Below are 21,767 nucleotides of genomic sequence, written 5' to 3'. Positions count from 1 at the left end.
CTGCCCATTGCCCAGCCACTGCTTGATGAGTCTCCTGGTACATTGACCCAGACCACTACATTCCCCTTGCACTTTACACAGCCAGAATCTGACCCTGCTGAAAGTCAGGTTCCTCTCCCCGCATACTATACCACCTTAAACGGGGACAAAGAGGAAGGTGCAGATGAAAGTGCAGGTTCCTTCATCAGTTGGGGAGGCATACTCGTTTGTGACATCACTGGCACAGGGCCCCTCATAGTACGCAAAAGTGTCTCTGCCGGTGGGAGGCGCCCCCGGGATCAAACACACCGCCGTACTTTGAGGGGCCCTGTGCCAGTGCCAATGCGAACGAGTGGGCCCCCCCCTGCTTGCTCAGGATCACAGCACTTACAAAGTTGAAATACTTACCTCTCCCTGCTCCACCGCCGTGACATGGTCCGCGTTTCCTGGGCCCACGAAAATCTTGAGCCAGCCCTATCACCCCACAACTTTAGCCAAATGACCCCCAATTTTCAATGCCTAACTATTATTATAAAGTAAATTAAGATTCACATGCTTCAGTAATACGAATTGATGTTTTTGGCATTAAAATGAGCACTGTAGGTGTTTTCCTGTCCTCCACTAACTGCCAACTTTGATTCCCTATTGACTTGCATTGGGTTTCGTGTTTCGGTCGGCCCCCCGACTTTTTGCAATAATCGGCCGATTTCACCCGACCCGACTTATGACAAAGTCGGGTTTCGCGAAACCCGACTCGATCCTAAAAAAGGAAAAGTCGCTCAACTCTAGTCAGCATGCTCGCTCATCACTAGTCATTTCTATTGATAAGAGAGAGTGTGCTCGTTACTCATGATTTCCGAGCATGCTCAAGTGGTCTCTGAGTATTTCTGGTATGCTCGTGGATTATGTTTGTGTCGCTGCAGCTGCATGATTTGTGGCTGTTAGACAACTTGAACACATGCAGGGATTGCCTGTTTGTTAGAGAATCCCCACATGTATTCAGGCTGTCTAGCAGCCGCAAATCATGCAGATGTGGTGACACAAACATAATCTACGAGTACGCCCAAAATACTTGGAGAACACACTAGCATGCTCGGAAATATCGAGTAACCAGCACACTGCCTCATCACTAGTCATTACATTACATCCTATATTAAAACATTTTTTTTATTTAACTGTTCCTTTCATAAATCTTGCATTTTAACTGAATCTCTGTATTGTTTGTCTGTTCTGTGCATTGATGTGCAGGTAAAATAAACTACAAAACTATGGCAAAAAATACATAGAATGTTTCCAGAACTGATTCCATCATAATCATTGCCCCACAAGTAGAGATGAGTGGATAATTTGACCCAAGCTGGTCCACAGTGCAAGTCAGTTTTCTCTAGCCATAGGAAAATTTCCTTAACCCCTGGAATCCCATGCTCGGATTATAAATAGACGTCATGTGTGCACAGCACCGTACATATGATATCATGCCAGGCCACGGAATCAAGCCCTTTTCTGGAGAACTCAGAATCTCAGCAGATTCGTAAAGCTCCTGTCTATGGCCACAGAGCATTAACCTGAACCACGGACCAAGGCGGCGATAAGCGATCCACTCATCTCTAACCATAAATAAAAACTGTTAATACATTTCTTTAATGTGGCAAATCTGTGGTTTCCAGCTGCACAACTTTTGGCAAAATGCATAGTCTTAACTTATCCTTTGGCCTTGTTATTGCTGATTCACAAATTGGGATGTGCAACAATATGACATTGATTTATGCTTGTGAAAGAATCAATCTGGAACAATTTAATTACATAATTCATTAGTCTCAGGAGATGATGAATCTTGTAATTAAATGAACCATAATGTAAACTACAGTACAGAACACCAAGGCCATTACCTGAGTTCACTTTACATTGCTTGTCAAAAGTCTAATTTCATCCAAAAAGCATTGAAGTGATGTAAAATGTGTTAGTGAACTGGAACATTCTTGCTAATTACTGAGGATAAAGTCAGTCTATTTTGCGTGAAGTTTCCTGTTTATTTACATACTTAATTGTAATTGATTTCTTCATCTTGTCAAACAACCTGTTAGCTAAATGACTGGTCATCAATGATTTTATGGTGGGTGTTTAGAGATTGTTCTGGGATTTGTTTTGAGTTAACTAATCTAAATATATATATTTTTACAGGAGATTGCACTGTACCAGGAACTACATCCACATGCATTTATTTGTCTCATTTATGATGAGAGCTGCCAGCATTTTCATTAAGGACAAAGTGGTTCACACTCACGTAGGAGTAAAGGAATTAGATGCTATGCTCATGGGTGACACAAGGAATATCATGATGACCCCTGTGCTGGATAAATCACAATATGTAAGTCAAGAAAATAATGATTTCTATATCTTATCATATTTTAGAAGACATAAACATCAAATCCAAACATTATTATCTGCTATGACCATTTTATTTTCATCAGGATGCTAAATTTGGCCATATTGTTGAAAGAATTGGCACCACAGCCAGCATTAGCCTTCATTACTCTACATTTTTCTCATTTTTCTCCCATTCTTACAAGAGTTAAAATACTGTACATACCTTTTAGGAGGGTGTAGAAAAATTGCAGCAAAATAAGAATGATTTAAAAAAACAGAAGATTTCATCATTTGTTTTTATAAATAGGCTAAATGCAAAGTGAATGAACAGCTGAAAAATGTAAATGAAATCAACCCAAAGACCATGCGGCCCTATTGTCTCAAGTCACCAGCCAAGAAATTAGCGACACTTTACAAAATATGGCAACCAATAAAACTCCTGGTCCAGACGGCTTCCCAGTGTCATATTATAACATTTTTTCGGACCTACTCATCCCACATCTGCCTTCCCTGTTTAACTCCTTTCTTGCAGGAAATCCCCCAACCAAACAGACCTTAGAAGCACACATATCGGTTATCCCCAAAGACGGGAGAGATGGTAGCCAATGCAGCAACTATCGCCCAATATCTTTACTGAACTCTGATCTAAAACTTTGGGCTAAAATTCTTGCATCTAGGATTAACAGTGTTCGTGAATCCCTGATACACCCTGACCAGGTGGGTTTTGTCAGAGGTCATGAAGGGAAGGACAACACATTAAAAATTATTTTAGCCATCTCACATGCCAGACACTCCGGAACCCCGTTGGCTCTCTTATCAACTGACGGCGAGAAGGCCTTTGACAGAGTCAGTTGGCACTATATGGTATGCACTCTACGGAAGTTTGACTTCCCACAATCTCTTATTGATGCCATCATGACTCTGTATTCAGCTCCAACTGCTAGAGTTAGAGTCAACGGGCTGCTTTCGGATCCTTTTGGGATAGGAAATGGGACCAGGCAAGGCTGCCCTCTCTCCCCAACTCTTTTTGTGTTAGTTATGGAGACGTTAATACAGAGAATAAGACAGGAAGAGTCAATAAGGGGATTAACCGTGGAACACACAGAATTTAAAACAGCTGCTTTCGCAGACGATCTTATGATCTTGATCTCAAACCCTAAGACTGCATTCCCTTCTATTTTGAAACTTCTTGACGAGTTTGGGGTCATCTCCAACTTCAAAGTAAATATGCACAAATCAGAAGTCATGAACGTTTCATTGCCAGATGAGGTAGTCCTGGGTCTCAAAAAGTCTACCCCCTTCAAATGGCTCACAGATAAATTGGAATACCTAGGTGTCTTTCTTACTGCAAACCCCTCTAACCTTTATAAACACAATTTTGAACCCCTTATGGATAATCTCCATACACTCCTTAAAGCCTATGACTTACCATACATTTCATGGATTGGGAGGATAAACATAATCAAATCATACATCCTACCAAAGATATTCTATCATATGAACATGATTCCTATACCTCTTCCCAAGACCTTTTTCACCTCAATCAATAAAATAGTTAAAGGGTATGTTTGGAGGGGCAAAAGACCTAGACTCCCATTCAAAATCCTCTCACTCCCGAAAAAGAAAGGAGGCCTTGGACTCCCTCATTTTGAGACTTACTACCGGGCAATCCATTTGGCCAGGTGGATATATCTGGTCAAACCTAGACTTTCCCAAAAAATCCCTAACCTTGAACTCTTATTACTGGGAGGTGCGGCTGGAAAATACCTCTGGACCTCAGCCGTCCCCCCGCAAAATTCCCTAGAAGGAATAACTAGCAACACACTGTCCATTAGGAGGAAGCTGATCCCAAACAATTGGCCACATTGTCTCTTTTTGGATAACATGCCTCTGGGGGTCGTGCCTTGGCTCATTGAACCAAAATACATAGATGCATTGGACCTCTGGGATTCCTTGCCGAATCTCCCAATTTCTCACTTACTTTCTAATCAAATCATCTGTACAAATGGTTGGCCTCATGACGCCAGGAAGCGACCCCGAGACTTCATACAAGTACACCATGTACAACACATTATGTCTAAACTCAAATCAAACATCCAAAACAACCCAGACTGGCTTTGGTTGGAACTTATACTCAAACTCAATCCCACACCCCCTAAATTAATATCTAAACTATACCATAACTTAATCTCCCCTAATACTAAATTTAAACCCTTATACATATCCTCTTGGGAGTCTGAGTTGAACATATCTCTCTCCAATAGGGAAACAGAACAAGTACTAGGACACTCACATGGGTTCTCAAGATGTGTCCTGTTACAGGAGAATGCTTTTAAAGTTCTTTCCAGATGGTATAGAACCCCCGAGTTGCTCTATCACCTGGGCCTCTCAGACTCTCCTCTTTGTTGGAGATGTATGAGGTCAAAGGGCTCGTTATCACACATATTCTGGTCATGCCCAATTATCACTAAATTCTGGAAAGATTTCTTCGACCGACTCCGCCAAATTGGCTTAATAACACAAAACCTAACACCCCAAGAAGCACTACTGTCGCTTCCCACGAAGTCATACAAGCCAAAAAAACATGACCTTCTCTCTCTCCTAATAGCCGCAGCCAAACACTTGATCTCCTTACATTGGAGACAAACGACCCCCCCTCATATTGATGAATGGACCAAAAAAGTCCAGGACATCTGTAGGATGGAGGAGTTGTCCAGCTGGGATTCTCATTCACACGATAAATTCTTTAGGACATGGTTGCCATGGCAAATGTCATCTAACTCTACTTCATTGCCTTCCACTAACTATTCTTCCTAGCTACACAAGCTTGTTCTTCCGCGATTTCACCATGTTTATTAACATTGCACTGTGATGGACCCAGGCACTGCTCATTCACCTGGTTGTCTTAGTATTAGTATTATTTGATATTCTCTCTTGCACTCTTTCCCAGTTGGTCGAAACTACCTGATTATTTCTTGCTGATTTATGGACTTCTTATACCCATCCTCCTCAGACGAAAGATTGTTATTCAGGAAGTTCTACTTGACCACTTCATCCCCTCCGCTACATCCCATCCCCCTCCCCCCCCCTTCCCCTCATGGTTTTTTGCTGTTCTCTGTTCTTGTGTTTTTGTATGTTTCTTTTTCTTTTTTTTTTCTATTGAGTTTTTTTGGGTTGCATGACTCGGACTTTGTGACCTAACTTCGCCGCCGGAATTTTATGCAAATACCCAAAGCAATGGACATCTCCGGTGAACAATATGCTCAGTTTGATTCATCTGTTTGGTACAATTTATCCTATTCAGCAGTCTGTAACAGTATGTCTCAGATTCATGTGTCCTAGTTTTTTGGTTCATGTTTTTTAAAAATTTGAAAATAAAAATTAAAAAAAAAAAAAAAATGTAAATGAAATCAATATTTGGAGTGACTACTAAAGATGAGCAGATCAATATGTGAAGGATCTACTTAGGGACAAATTTCTAGAAAATCATACATCCTCGCAAATTTGAACAATTGCTTGCCTATTGTCCTGTAGCCCATCCCAGCCTAGAGCAGGTCTACAATTTTGGCCCCGGTGTCCATAAACAGCTCTTTGGTCTTGGCCATAATGGAAACGTTGGAGTGTAATTGATTGTGTGGACACTGTAATTTGGCATGAAGGGGTTAAAAACCTTACGTGATACAGACTTTTGGAGCACATATTCGTGTTGAGCATATCAAGATCTATAAGATACAATAAAATTTTCTCAGGGGACAATAACTTCCCTGAAATGTGGTGTGCAGTGTTATTAACCTCTTCACCCTGAAGCCTGTTTTCATCTTCCTCACCAGGCCAATTTTTACAATTCTGACCACTGAAACTTTATGAGGTCATAACTCTGGATCGCTTCAATAGATCCTATTGATTCTGAGTTAGTTTTCTCGTAACATATTGTACTTTATTAGATACTGTTGGAGAAATACCGCAAAAATAGGGTCTTATCCAAGATTCAGATGGTTAGACACAATAAGATTTTACTCACCAGATAGAGCCAAATTATGGCTTGTGATGTTTTCGCTGCAGCAGATCCACAGGTCCAATGATGACCAACCGAAATGAAAAAAATGGGTAGATGTGGATTCACTCTGCGCTGCTGAATAAGTGAAAGTCCAGATGTATGTCAGTTGGGGCTTTATTCAACATGTTTCGGAGTTCTCAGACTCCTTCATCAGGCTAAATAAAACAGATGTACACATAGAAACATTTCAGGAGATCTTAAATAGACATGTTACTGAAGTTTTGTTATTTTCCCCTGAACATCCAGTTAAGTTACCCGATACCTTCTCTGTGGATAAGAGAAATTTTCAGGCCTTTTACGGTGATGGTGTTAAGACCCCTGTAATCTATGCATGATCGTAATTCTCCGTTCTTCTGCATGAAGAAGAACCCAGCCCCTGCAGTTGACACTGACTTCCTAATGAATCCTCTTGCCAGATTCTCCTGGATGTACTAAGACATTGCCCCCATCTCCAGGAGAGACTCGACCCCGTGGAGGCTCAGCACCAGGCAAGAGGTTAATTCGACAGTCATAGGGGCGGTGAGGCGGAAGGATCTCCGCAGCCCTTTTGGAGAACACGTCCGCATAGGGCCAATATGGCTTGGGGAGAGAGGAACAGTCTGCGGGTACCTCAGTAGTAGCAACCTGAACGCATTCCCTCTGACATCTACCCCCAAAAGATTCACTCCATCCCAACATTCTGCCTGTGGACCACTCAATATGAGGGGAGTGGTACCGTAGCCAAGGTTTCCCTAACAGGACCTCATCAATTTCCTCAGGAATGATGAGCAGATATATAATCTCCTGATGAGATGGTGACATAGAGAAAATGGGATGGTCTGGTGTGTTATCTATGAGGGCAGTGTCGACCCATTCACTACTCTTACGGTCACTGGTTTGGCGAGCATCACCAGGGGTATTATGTCTCATTGGGTGATGGCAGATGACATAAAATTGCCCTCCGCCCCGGAATCCACTCAAAGCTCTACCAAATGAGTGGATGAGCTTATGGTAATCGTGCCCTTAAAGGACAGTTTTGAGGCAAACGTCGCCGTGTCTAGTGTACCTCCACCTACCACTAGACGCTGACGTTTCCCCAACTGCTGGGGACATTTAGTGGCAAGATGATCTGACTGCCGGCAGACATGACAGACCTTGAGTGCACGAACGGTCTGGGACTTAGATCTCGCTTGTGACACCTCCATGGCTTCATGTGACTAGGGAGCCTGGATTGGAGATTCCAAATGTTTGGCGAAGGTGGGAGCCAGCCGAAACCTCTGCCTACACTGGGCTCGCTCTAACCTCCGCTTGTTAAAACAGAAGTCAATGTTAGTGGATACAGCTATTAGCTCCTACTCTGTGGCAGGAATCTCCCTAGTGGCCAAAGGGTCCTTCTCATGGTCAGCCAGCCCCCTCCAAAATACAGAAATGAAGGGTTTATACTGACCAATCCAGCTCAGATGCTAAAGTCTGGAAGTGGATGGCAAAATGGCTGATTATGGACGAGCCCTGAGTCCATGCCAACAGTTGGAATGCCGTATCATGGGTGACTCGAGGTCCCAAAAAGACCTGTTTCAGAGTGCTCAAGAACAGTGGAGCACTCTGCACCACATGATCACCACGCTCCCACAGTGGTGTAGCCCACTCCAACGCCCTGTCCGACAGAAGAGATATAACGAATCCCACCTTTGCCAGCTCTGTGGGAAAACGTGCCGCCAGAAGTTCGAGTTGGCTCACAAAACCCCTACAAAATGCACTATCACCAGAGTATTTATCTGGCAGCGGGAGGCAAGATAAGGTCGGAACAGAGGTGGCAGTGGACAAACTTGCTGCAGCCATGCTTGCAGCCTGAACAGCCACGGCGGAAACATCCCCAGCTGAGGTTGTGCGCTCGAGAGCTGCCAACAACCTGCTCTCCAGCTGCTGGATGTACCGCAGCAGTTGCTGTTCGTCCACCATTACTAGCCAGACCCTGGCGCTAGTGTACTGTTAGGGCTAGCGGAACGCACCAAGTAATAGGGTGATAGATATGATGTGCTTTTGCAGCCCAGGGTCCACCATTCAGAGATATCTGCTGCAAGTATTGGCGGATGGACACTGAGCTCACATTAAACTTCACCCTGTGTGAAATGTTGCCTCACAGATTCGCGCTGTACACAGGGACTAAAACCCTAACTGAAAGTTGTGCTTGCTCTGGTACTCTTCTGTGCTAACTGCACACATGAAGGAACCAGATGCTAAGCCAAGGCTTATTTCCCCCACTGACGCTAGCTGCCTTGCCTGAGTGTACAGCCCCAAGGCTAAACAGACTCACACCACTTATATACAGTGTGGCAGAGTATCCACTGGCAACTGCAAAACACAAATGATCATAGCACATGGCAGTGCGGCCATGTGAACCTTTTATAGCTGTAGCAGTTCAGGACCTTCCTAGTGGCCCAATAGGAGCCACTACAGGACCTGATCATGTGACGCCCGACCTCCAATGAGAGGTCTTCTCCTTGGCATGCCCAGGAGGGGAAAAGCAGGACTTAGTCCCAGAAGCTCCTGCTTGCCGCCGAACAGCACTATTTATAATGGCTGAACCTGGAAGGGCAGCAATAACCAAATGTGCAGTATCTGTCCTGGCCAGGCGCTGGGACTGACATCTCAGCTGAGCAGGCTTCACTGCGGCTGGAGAAGAATAGGAGGCCGCAGCGAACATGGCTTGAGATTCCCCATGTGCAGCGGTAGGAACTAGACTCCTAACAGCTGGCTTCGCGAAATGTTATTTTGTATATTTCATTATTCAGGACTCTTTACCACATACTCTAAAGAAAATGTCATGATATTTCTTATAAAAAATGTAGTGGTTTATTGTATTGTCCACCAAAAAGCATAATTGCAGCAAAACATAAAATATTTGAAATAGTTACAAAGAGACCATTTGTCCATATCAAAGTTTGTTCCCCATCTTTCCTGAGATTCTGAATTGTCAATGGCATCTGTCTCTGTCATAAGTGTCTCTAGAAGCAACACATGATGATTAAATTACATGCCAGCTGTCCATCTCTTCTGAATAGGGTTGAGCGAAACGGTTCATAAGTCGCTGACTTTTGGCAAAGTTGGGTTTCATGAAACCTGACCCGATCCCTGTGTGGGGTCGGCCACGCGGTCGGCGACCTTCGCGCCAAAGTCGCGTTTCATATGATGCGTTCAGCGCCATTTCTCAGCCAATGAAGGAGGACGCAGAGTGTGGGCAGCGTGATGACATAGTTCTCAGTCCCCACCATCTTAGAGAAGGGCATGGCAGTGATTGGCTTGCTTTCTGCGGCATCACAGGGGTTATAATGGGGCGTGCCAAAGAAACAATACTGTAAAACAGTGGGCCAGATTTATTCACTAGTCTCCCATAAAAAAAAAGAAGGGGAGATTAATTTTGGCAAATCTGTGCATCTGTGCCAGTCCAGTCTGTGGTATCTGTCAGTCATTTTCTGCCACAGAAACAATACTGAAAAACAGTTGACCAGATTTATTCACTAGTCTTCCATATAAAAACAAAAAGGGGAGATTACTATTGGCAAATCTGTGCATCTTTGCCAGTCCAGTCTGTGGTATCTGTCAGTCATTCTCTGCCACAGAAACTATACTGTAAAACAGTGGGCCAGATTTATTCACTAGTCTTCCATATGAAAAAAAGAAGGGGAGATTAATATTGGCAAATCTGTGCATCTGTGCCAGTCCAGTCTGTGGTATCTGTCAGTCATTCTCTGCCACAGAAACTATACTGTAAAACAGTGGGCCAGATTTATTCACTAGTCTTCCATATAAAAAAAAAAGAAGGGTAGATTTTTATTTCCAGTGTGTGGATCTGCGTCAGTCCTGTTAGTGGCATATCTGTCAGCCACTGTCTGCCACTGAAGCTGTGTACTGTAATACAGTGGGCCTGATTTTCCCTGCAGTCTCACACACCTATAAAGGGAGATTTAAATTCACAACAAGTTTGCGTCCACCTTGTAACTGGTTTTACAGTACCAAATACCGTTTGTTAGTTTGATTACATATTTCCAAGAATGAGGAAGTCTGGTGGAAGAGGTCGTGGCCGTGGGCGGTCATTGCCAGCTGGTAATGATGGTAGTGTTGGTGGAGCATCAGGTGGTCGTGGGAAAAGCAATATAGCACCTAAGTCTGGAGTTGTTCAGCCACCGTCATCGTCTGGCTACACAAGGCCTCAAACGCTCCCTTTTCTGGGAGTAGGAAAACCGCTTTTAAAGCCGGAGCAGCAGGAACAAGTTTTTTCTTTCCTTGCTGACTCTGCCTCTAGCTCTTTTGCCTCCTCTTCAGAAAGTGCGAAATGCAAAAGCAGCGCGTCGTCAGTGGATGTTCCCGATCAGGGACAAGTCGCTTCCTTGTGTTCTTCATCCAGAACAACAGAGAAGGATGCGTCAGGCGACACAACGGGTTACTCCATGGAGCTCTTTACACATACCGTGCCTGGGTTAGAAAGGGAAATTGTTAACAGGCCATGCCCATTACAAGATGAATCGGACATGGAGTGCACAGATGCACAGCCACAGCCAGATTATTATGCTGTTCCTTTGACTCAGATCACAACATTGCCCTCGCAGTGTATTGATCCAGAATCTGACCCTGATGAGACTATAGAGCCCCGTCACGAATGCTATAGCACCGGCTTACACACTGACACAGAGGAAGGTGCACAGGACATAGAAGAGGAGGCCATAGATGACCCAGTTGTTGACCCCGATTGGCAGCCATTGGGGAACAGGGTGTAGCCGGCAGTAGTTCTGAAGCGGAGGAGGAGGAGCCGCAGCAGGCATCAACATCGCAACAGGTTCCATCTGGCAGGCCCGTATCTGGCCACAAACGTGTGGCAAAACCAAAAACAGTTGTAGGACAGCGTGGCCATCCGGTTAAAGTAGCTCAGTGTGCAATGCCTGAAAAGGTATCCGATAGTCTGGCATTTTTTTAACCAAGATCCAAATGATCAGTGCAAAGTCATGTGTAAGAAATACTCAAGGACCTTCAGCAGAGGTCAGAATGTTAAAAATCTAAATACAAGTTTCATGCGTAGACATTTAACCACCATGCACTTGCAAGCCTGGACTAACTACCAAAAATCACTTAACATTGTTGCACCCTCTCACAGTGAAGCTAGTCAGCAACGCTACATCCCTTCCCTCACTGTAAGCCCACCGTTTACCACACCACCTGCAGCAAATGTGGAAGTTTCGTTGCAAGGCCAAAGCTGTCAGGGAATCACCAGGTTCTTGGCAGGAAACACTGTATGTAGCAGTGGCGTAACTACAAAGTTATGGGCCCCGGTGCGAACTTTCAAATGGGGCCCCCCCACCAAAACATTTTCCACCCAAATCCACATCCTGCCCATGCTCCTGCCTCATCCGTCTCCAAATTCTGCCCCATACGTCTCCACATTCTGCCCCATCCATCTCCGCATTCTGCCCCATCCGTCTCCGCATTCTGCCCCATCCGTCTCCGCATTCTGCCCCATCCGACTCCGCATTCTGCCCCATCCGACTCCGCATTCTGCCCCATCCGACTCCGCATTCTGCCCCATCCGACTCCGCTTTCTGCCCCATCCGTCTCCGCATTCTGCCCCATCCGTCTCTGCATTCTGCCCCATCCGACTCCGCATTCTGCCCCATCCGACTCCGCATTCAGCCCCATCCCTCTTCGCATTCTGCCCCATCCTTCTCCCCATTCTGCCCCATCCATCTCCGCATTCTGCCACATCCGTCTCCGCATTCTGCCCCATACGTCTCCACATTCTGCCCCATCCGTCTCCGCATTCTGCCCCATCCGTCTCCGCATTCTGCCCCATCCGTCTCCGCATTCTGCCCCATCCGTCTCCGCATTCTGCCCCATCCGTCTCCGCATTCTGCCCCATCCGTCTCCGCATTCTGCCCCATCCGTCTCCGCATTCTGCCCCATCCGACTCCGCATTCTGCCCCATCCGACTCCGCATTCTGCCCCATCCGACTCCGCTTTCTGCCCCATCCGTCTCCGCATTCTGCCCCATCCGTCTCCGCATTCTGCCCCATCCGTCTCTGCATTCTGCCCCATCCGACTCCGCATTCTGCCCCATCCGACTCCGCATTCAGCCCCATCCCTCTTCGCATTCTGCCCCATCCATCTCCCCATTCTGCCCCATCCGTCTCCGCATTCTGCCCCATCCGTCTCCGCATTCTGCCCCATCTGTCTCCGCATTCTGCCCCATCCGTCTCCACATTCTGCCCCATCCATCTCCACATTATTTCCCATCCATCTCCACATTCTGCCCGTCTCCATATCTCACCAGAACAGCAGGAACCGGAAATCTGTTGCTGGTTGATACCAGAGAACACGAGCTGCACACAACCAGGACTGAGCTGCTGAGAGCTGAAGGACCTGTGGTGGTGACGTCATCATCATGTGATCAGGAGGCGGAGCTGATAAATGGTGAAAGACCTATGATAGTGATGACGTCACCACAGGATCTTCAGCTCTTCCTTTCAGATCAGGCATCGGCTGCTGATCTGATGTGTGCGCCTGGCAGGTCAGGTAGAGGGCAGGTCTGTCTGTTGCCGTGCAGGACGAATCACCTGCACGGCAACAGTTTTTAACTTTTTGCTGGTGTCGGCGTGCATCTGACCAGCCGGGGGCCCTGACTACCCCGGGCCCGGTCGCAATGGCGACTGCTGCGACCGTGGTAGTTACGCCCCTGGTATGTAGGCCAACAGCAAGAATACCATCACCAACCCTCTCTCAGTCTGCCATGTCCACCGGCACCCCCGCAAGTTCCACCATATGCCACTCTCCAGTCCAGCTCACCATACAAGAGACTCTCGTTAAGAAAAGGAAGTACTCATCCTCTCATCCGTGTACACAGGGTTTCAACGCCCACATTGCTAGACTAACCTCGTTAGAGATGATGATCTACCGGTTAGTTGGAAGCGAAGCTTTCAAAGCCCTGATGGACTACGCTGTACCACGCTACGAGCTAGCCAGTCGACACTTCTTTTTGAGAAAAGCCATCCCAGCCCTCCACCAGCATGTAAAAGACCACATTGTCCATGCACTCAGGCAATCTGTGAGTAGAAAGGTGCACCTAACAACAGATGCATGGACCAGTAGGCATGGCCAGGGGCGTGACGTGTCCATCATGGCACACTGGGTTAATGTGGTGGATGCAGGGTCCACAGGGGACAACAATATTGCGACAGTTCTGCCTAGCCCACGGTCTACAAAACAGTTGGCTGTAGGCGTTCGCCTCCCCTCCTCCTTGTCCTCCAGCAGAAGCGAGAGCTCTTCCACAGACCACAGTCGCACGACCCCTCCATCCGCAGTTGCCACTGTTGCACATGAGGTGTCCCATTATGGAACAGCTAGTGGCAAGCGTCAGCAGGCTGTATTGGCAATGACGTGTTTGGGCGACAACAGACACACCGCGGAAGTTCTGTCCGAGTTCTTGCAGCAAGAAACTCAGTCATGGCTGGGCAGTGTACATCTTGAGGCAGGCAAGGTAGTAAGTGATAACGGAAGGAATTTTATGGCTGCCATAGCCCTTTCACAGCTGAAACACATTCCTTGCCTGGCTCACACCTTAAACCTGGTGGTGCAGTGCTTCCTGAAAAGTTATCCGGGGTTACCCGACCTGCTCCTGAAGGTGCGCAGACTTTGCTCGCACATCCGCCGTTCGCCTGTACACTCCAGCCGTATGCAGAACCATCAGCGATCTTTGAACCTTCCCCAGCATCGCGTAATCATCGACAACATTGCAACAAGGTGGAACTCCACACTGCACATGCTTCAGAGACTGTACGAACAGAGGCGTGCTGTTATGTATTTGTTGGAGGATACACATACATGGGCAGGCAGTTGGATGGCAGACATGGAGTTGTCAGGTGTGCAGTGGTCGAAGCTACAAGACCTCTGTCAAGTCCTTCAGTGTTTTGAGGAATGTACACGGCTGGTTACTGCAGAGAACGCCATAATAAGCATGAGCATCCCCCTAATGCGTCTGCTGATGCAAAGTTTGATGCACATAAAGGAGCAGGCGTCTGCAGCCGAGGACAAGGGAAGCATTGATGACAGTCAGCCATTGTCTGGTCAGGGAAGTCTACTGGATGAGGTGGCGGGCGAAGAGGAGGAGGTTGAGGAGGATGATGGGGATGAGTATTTTTTGGATGAGGAAGCTTCTCAGGGGGCAATAGAAACTGGTGTCGTTGCAAGGCCATGTTCAGGGTTTTTGAATTTGACAAGTGACGTTGATTTGCCTGAAAGTGCTCCTCAACTCAGCACAAGCAGTGAATTGACAACTGGAACATTGGCCCACATGGCGGATTATGCCTTGCGTATCCTAAAAAGGGACCCCGCATTATAAAAATGATGACCGATGACGATTACTGGTTGGCCTGCCTCCTGGATCCACGCTATATGGGGAAACTGCAAAATATCATGCCACATGAGAACCTTGAACAAATATTGGCAACCAAACAAGTAACTCTTGTTGACCGTTTGATTCAGGCATTCCCAGCACACAGCGCCAGTGATGGTTTTCACACGAGCTGCAGGGGCAACAGGGCAGAGGTGCTAGAGGTGCACAAATCAGAAGTGGCGTTTGACAGAGGGGTTTTCTGACCAGGTTGTGGAGTGATTTCGCAATGACCGCAGACAGGACAGGTACTGCAGCATCAATTCAAAGTGACAGGAGACATTTGTCCAGTATGGTTACTAACTATTTTTCCTCCCCTATCGATGTTCTCCCTCACCCGTCATTCCCATTTGATTACTGGGCATCCAAAATAGACACCTGGCCTGAATTGTCCGAATATGCATTGCAGGAGCTCGCTTGCCCAGCAGCTAGTGTGCTATCAGAAAGAGTATTCAGTGCTGCTGGTTCAATACTGACCGAAAAAAGGACTCGTCTGGCTACCCAAAATGTTGATGATCTAACCTTCATTAAAATGAACCACTCGTGGATTTCTAATTATTTTGCCCCACCTTTCCCGGCTGACACCTAGCTTTCCTGTAAAAAGGTCTTGCTTTTGGACTGGTCTTACTGACTGTTCCAATCTCTTAATTTGCAGCTGCTGTATGTCCAGCATACAACATGTTTACACCTCCCTAAATGTGCTGACTCCCCCCACGTGGCCATGTTCTCGCCACTTGGCGCAAGCACCCGTGAGAGTGCGGTTTGTCTGAAGAGGTGGGTGTGCCCATTTTTGGTCGCCGGCACTGGCACTGGGTCCCTCATAGTACAATGAAGTGTCTCTAGCGGTGGTGGCATGCAACCTAAGTCAGACACACCGTTGTAACATGAGGGGCCCTGGGCCAGTAACGCCGGGCACAAGAGAGTGTCCCACCCAGCTCAAACTGTGCTCTACCACTTGCAAAATTATCTCTCACTTCTCCACCGCTGTTTAGTCTATGCGGTGAAATCCTTCAATGCCTGGCACTGACAATACCAATTTGTTGACATGTATGATGCTAGTTAAAATATTCAGTGGCCCTGTCCTACATTTACACCAGTAAATACTTTACACCAAATAACAATGTCTGAAAGTCAGCAGAGGAGCCCACCGCTGTAACTAAGTATGCCACCCTTTTTTTTGTTTTGTTTTTTTGCGAGACATTAACATCTAGGTATTATTTTGGAGTACTAACTGTGTCAGACACTCCTTCCAATTGTCCTCCACTGACCACACCAATGCTGCCTGTGTACCCCTGGAACCTATTTAAAAGTGCATAGAGCCTACCTTTTTTTATTTTAGGCCTACTAAGTCTGTCTGCGGTCCCTCCTTCCAATTTTCGTCCACTGACCAAACCAATGCTGCCTGTGTACCCCTGGAACCTATTTAAAAGTGCATAGAGCCACATTTTTTTCATTTTAGGCCTACTAAGTCTGTCTGCGGTCCCTCCTTCCAATAGTCCTCCGCTGACCACACCAATGCTGCCTGTGTACCCCTGGAACCTATTTAAAAGTGCATAGAGCCTACTTTTTTATTTTAGGCCTACTAAGTCTGTCTGCAGTCTCTCCTTCCAATTTTCGTCCACTGACCACACCAATGCTGCCTGTGTACCCCTGGAACCTATTTAAAAGTGCATAGAGCCAACTTTTTTTTATTTTAGGCCTACTACGTCTGTCTGCCGCCCCTCCTTCCAATTGTCCTCCACTGACCACACCAATGCTGCCTGTGTACCCTTGGAACCTATTTAAAAGTGCATAGAGCCATTTTTTTTATTTTAGGCCTACTATTCTATCTGCTGTCCCTCCTTCCAATAGTCCTCCGCTGACCACACCAATGCTGCCTGTGTACCCCTGGAACCTAATTAAAAGTGCATAGAGTTTACTTTTTTTTATTTTAGGCCTACTAAGTCTGTCTGCGATCCCTCCTTCTAATTGTCCTCCACTGACCACACATCAATGCTGACCGTGTACCCATGTAACCTTTTTTAAACCTGCATCGAGCCAACTTTGTGGTGTAAGGCCTACTAGCAGTGTCTGTCTGTGCCACTCAATACAGCTGTCCTCTTAAAAAAAAATTACCTGCAATTGTCAGGTTTTCAGCCTATCGGAATTTTAAAACTGCAGTGGGGCTACTAGTTTGGTTGGGGCCTGCTAACAGTGTCTGCCGCTTCAAGGTGTTCTCCAGGTTGCCTTTCCTGACCTTCTATCTTCAGGCTCTTGTTAAATAGTTGTTAAATGGAACAAATGCAGTGGGGCTACAAGTTTGGTTGGGGCCTACTAACGATGTCTGCCGCTCCTTGCTGTTCTCCTGGTTTCCTGTCCTGAGCTTCGATCTTCAGGCTCTCATTAAGTAGTTGTTAATATAACACTGCATTTGGCCTACTAGTTTGATTGGGGCCTACTAATGGTGTCTGCCACTCCGTGCTGTTCTCCTGGTTTCCTGTCCTGAGCTTCGATCTTCAGGCTCTCATTAACCCTAGAACGCATACCTGGAGCCTCGCAGGCCTGCCAGGTTACTTGTTTTCTATTTTCTATAAAAGTATTTTAGTTAGAATTTTGAAAATCTAGGTAATCCTCAGGTATATAGTTGTTAGTAATTTCCAGTTATTCATATATTTTTATGTTACAGACATTTCGGTATAACAACTTTTTTTTGGGACTACCCCATATTCACGCACCTGTGGCCTTTTAGGCCTGTACTAGGTTTACATGTGATACTCAGTCTTTTTGCCTGTATTGTTGCTGGGGAAGAACTTTTATGACTCTGCTATTGCTGGGAAGAGTGTGGATTCTGCATGACAACATGGTCATGTGATCTTGGAAAGGAGGCTCCCTCACAGTCATGTCTCTGACCTCATCGCAGGTCTTTTTGTCCTAATTGCTGGAGAGACTTTGGAGGAAGAAGTCAGCTTTCTTTTGTCTGGAAATAGAAACTTTCTGAGCTCCAAAACCAGAGGCTTCTACTGCACTACAAGAAAGTGATCTGTTGAAAGTAAGAGGAGGGGGGCTGCACTTTACTCGCTTTATATCGCTTGGTGTGCTGGGACCCTAACAAAGAGTCTTGTCACATACTGTTTACAGTTCACAAGCCTGATTGTAATATTTTTTTTTTCTTTTTAGTTTACTGACATCTAAAATTACAATGGCACAGTCTACTTCCAGGGGATTGACTGACCATGAAATCGTGGAGATTGTTTTCAATAGTGATGAAGAAAGAGAAATTTCTTTGTCTGATGAAGAGTACATGCCACCAGCTAATGTATCAACTTCATCGTCCAGCGATTCTTCAGATGATGAAGAAGTAGTGGATCCAGCAGAACATTCAAATAGAACATCTAAAACGAATATTTTTTGGAACAGTACTGCTGCGGCTCCTGCACGTACCCCATCACATAACATATTAGAGTTGCTCAAGGAGCTGTCGGAATTCCCCAATTCATGTCCAAAAGAGATGTTTTCTGTAAATTTGTTTCGGATGATATTGCAGATAAGATAGTTTTGTGTACTAACGTAGAAGGAAAACGTATCGCGTCAGGAAGAAAAAAAACATGGAAAAATATAACTAAAGAGGAACTATATGCTTATATTGGCCTTACTCTTCTGGCAGGGTCGACAAAATCATACGATGTTCCAATCAGAGAGTTATTTCAGAACCCATTTGCAGATCCACACTACAAAGCTACTATGTCCATCAATAGATTTGAGGGTATTCGGAGATGCCTTCGTTTTGATGAAAAGAGAACTCGCCCTGTGAGGTTGGCAACAGATAAACTAGCCCCTATTAGCTATATCTGGAATCTTTTTGTCAAGAACTGTACAAAGCTTTACCATTTCAGTGATAATGTGACAGTGGATGAGCAACTTCTTGACTTTAGGGGATGTTGCAAATTCATTCAGTATATGCCCAGTAAGTCAGCTAAGTATGGCATAAAAATTTTCTGGATGTGCGATTCAGCAAGCTTTTATGGGATGAATGGTCTGATTTACTGTGGCAAAGAAGCTGATGCTCCAGTCCAGAAAGACCTATGTTCCGACATAGTAAAAACGCTTGCTCTATCAATTTTCAATTCAGGAAAACATATTACAATGGATAATTACTTTACCAATTTTGAAATGGCCAACTTTTTGCTTCAAAAGCAACTTACACTTGTTGGTACTATGAGGCCAAACCGCCGCAAAACTCCTCCAATCATGAAGCACAATACACAGTGAACAATCTACGAGAGTGTATTCGGTTTCTGCAATCAAGCAACAATGGTGTCTTATAAAGCCAAGAAAGAAAAATCTGTGATATTACTGAGTACAATGCATCATGATGGAAGTATTGACACCAATGACAGGAAAAAAATCCTGAAATCATACTGCATCATAATAAGACAAAAGCAGGTGTCGACAAGATGGACGAAATGATTGGAGAGTATTCGTGCAAAAGGCAGACTAAACGTTGGCCTGTTGCCCTTTTTTCCAATAACCTTAATGTGTCAGCCCTCAAAAGCTACATTGTTTATTGTCAAACTAATCCAGAATTCCATGCCAACAGGAAAGACAAGAGACGTCTATTTTAGACAGAACTTTGTTATGAACTTTTGATGTCTACTATGATGGAGAGAAGCAGCATGATATGCTTATCAAGGCAAATTACGGAGGCAATGATCCAATATGGAATACGCTTTCTGGAACATCCAGAGCAAAGAGAAAAAAAAAGAAAGTGCTGCTATATTTGTCCAGCAAAAAAGGAAAGAAAATCGGAGCGTTTCTGTTCTACTTGCAGACAAAATGTATGCAAGGAACATTCAGCCGAAAAAATCATGTGCGAGAATTGTCGGGGGAATATGTAAAGTTACAAATAAATATTCCTGCACCAAGTTTGCTACAACCAAAAAATGTTTTCATAACAAAATTGCATATAGAATGCCTATATTTGACGTGCCCATTTACTTACTTTTTTGTTGTTTTATGCACATAATTATGTTTTGAAATATACACATCTTAGGCTGTGTTCCCAGTAGCACTGGGGTTCACCAGAAGGGGATCCATAATGGATCTAACCTCCTGGTAACTCCAGCTAAGGCTGCCGGAATGGCAGGATTCCGCCAACCTTAGCTGGGATCACCAGGAGGTCAGATCCATTACGGATCTCCTCCTGGCGGACCCCAGCACTAGTTGGAATGCATCCTTACCTTGCAATTGTAAAATAAATTTTGAAAAGTATTTTTATTTGAGTTATTCCGTGTTATTTGCACACAGGCCTAAAAGGCCCCAGGTGCGTGAATATGGGGTAGTCCCAAAAAAAGGTTGTTATACCGAAATGCCTATAACATAAAAATATATGAACAACTGGAAATTACTAACAACTATATACCTGAGGAATACCTAGAGTTTCAACATTCTAACTAAAGTAATTTTACAGAAAATAGAAAACAAGTAACCTGGCAGGCCTGCGAGGCCCCAGGTATGCGTCCGCCAGCCTTGGCTGGGGTCACCAGGAGGTCAGATCCATTACGGAATCCCATCCTGGCGGACCCCTGCGCTAGTGGGAATGCATCCTTACTTTGCAATAAACTTTCAAAAGTATTTTTATTTGAGTTATTCCATGATAATTGTAAACAGGCCTAAAAGGCCCCAGGTGTGTGAATGTGTAGATTTCTATAGGTATGCATTCTAGGGTTAAGTAGTTGTTAATATTACACTGCATTTGACCTACTAGTTTGGTTGGGGCCTACTAACGGTGTCTGCTGCTCCTTGCTGTTCTGCTGGTTTCCTGTCCTGAACTTCGATCTTCAGGCTCTCGTTAAGTAGTTGTTAATATAACACTGCATTTGGCCTACTAGTTTGTTTGGGGCCTACTAATGGTGTGTGCCGCTCCTTGCTGTTCTCCTGGTTTCCTGTCCTGAACTTCCATTTTCAGGCTCTCATTAAGTAGTTGTTAATATAACACTGCATTTGGCCTACTAGTTTGGTTGGGGCCTAATAATGGTGTCTGCCGCTCTTTGCTGTTCTCCTGGTTTCCTGTCCTGAATTTCCATTTTCAGGCTCTCATTAAGTAGTTGTTAATATTACACTGCATTTGGCCTACTAGTTTCGTTGGGGCCTACTAACGGTGTCTGCCGCTCCTTTCTGTTCTCCTCCACTGAACAAAGCAGTGCCGCCTGTTTACTACTGTTACCAATTTTGAACTGCATTTAGACTACTTACTGATTTGGGCCTGCTCACTGTGTCAGCCTCTCATTACAGTTGTCCTCCACTGAACAAAGCAATGCCGCCTGGTTAGTCCTGTTACCAATTTTGAAATGCATTTAACCCACTTTAATATTTGGGCCTATATCTGTGTTTCCTCTTCATCCTGCCCATTGCCCAGCCAGTGCTAGATGACTCTGCTGGTACATTGACCCAGACCGCTACATTCCCCTTGCACACTACACAGCCAGATTCTGACCCTGCTGAAAGTGAGGTTCCCCTTCCCGCATACTATACCACCTTACACGGGGACAAAGAGGTTCCTTCATCAGGTGGGGGGAATACTCGTTGGCGACGTCACTGGCACAGGGCCCCTCATAGTACGCAAAAGTGTCGCTGCCGGTGGGAGGCGCCCCCGCCGTGCAAACACACTGCCGTACTTTGAGGGGCCCTGTGCCAGTGCCAATGCGAACGAGTGGGCCCCCCCTGCTTGCTCAGGATCACAGCACTTGCAAAGTTGAAATACTTACCTCTCCCTGCTCCACTGCCGTGACATGGTCCACGTTTCCTGGGCCCACTAAATACTTGACCCAGCCATACCCCCCACAACTTTAGCCAAATGACCCCCAATGTCCAATGCCTAACTATTATTATAAGGTACATTAAGATTGACAAGCTTCAGTAACAAGAATGGATGTTTTTGCCATTAAAATGGGCACTGTAGGTGTTTTCCTGGCC

At 45.4% G+C, this 21,767-nt stretch overlaps 1 protein-coding gene across 1 annotated transcript in view; it reads left to right on the top strand.

Moving 5' to 3' along the window:
* PTH2R (parathyroid hormone 2 receptor) overlaps positions 1 to 21,767 on the top strand; it is a 1,239,906-nt gene that overhangs the window by 630,054 nt on the left and 588,085 nt on the right. The window contains exon 6 of the mRNA XM_069733763.1: positions 2,161 to 2,347. Within this exon, the coding sequence (XP_069589864.1) occupies positions 2,161 to 2,347 (187 nt within the window). The remainder of the gene's footprint in view (positions 1 to 2,160; positions 2,348 to 21,767) is intronic.

Source organism: Ranitomeya imitator, chromosome 7 (genome assembly GCF_032444005.1).
Source record: "Ranitomeya imitator isolate aRanImi1 chromosome 7, aRanImi1.pri, whole genome shotgun sequence".
NCBI classification, from domain to species: domain Eukaryota; kingdom Metazoa; phylum Chordata; class Amphibia; order Anura; family Dendrobatidae; genus Ranitomeya; species Ranitomeya imitator.
Note: the sequence above shows the minus strand (reverse complement) of the source record. Positions and strands in the feature narration are given on the sequence as shown.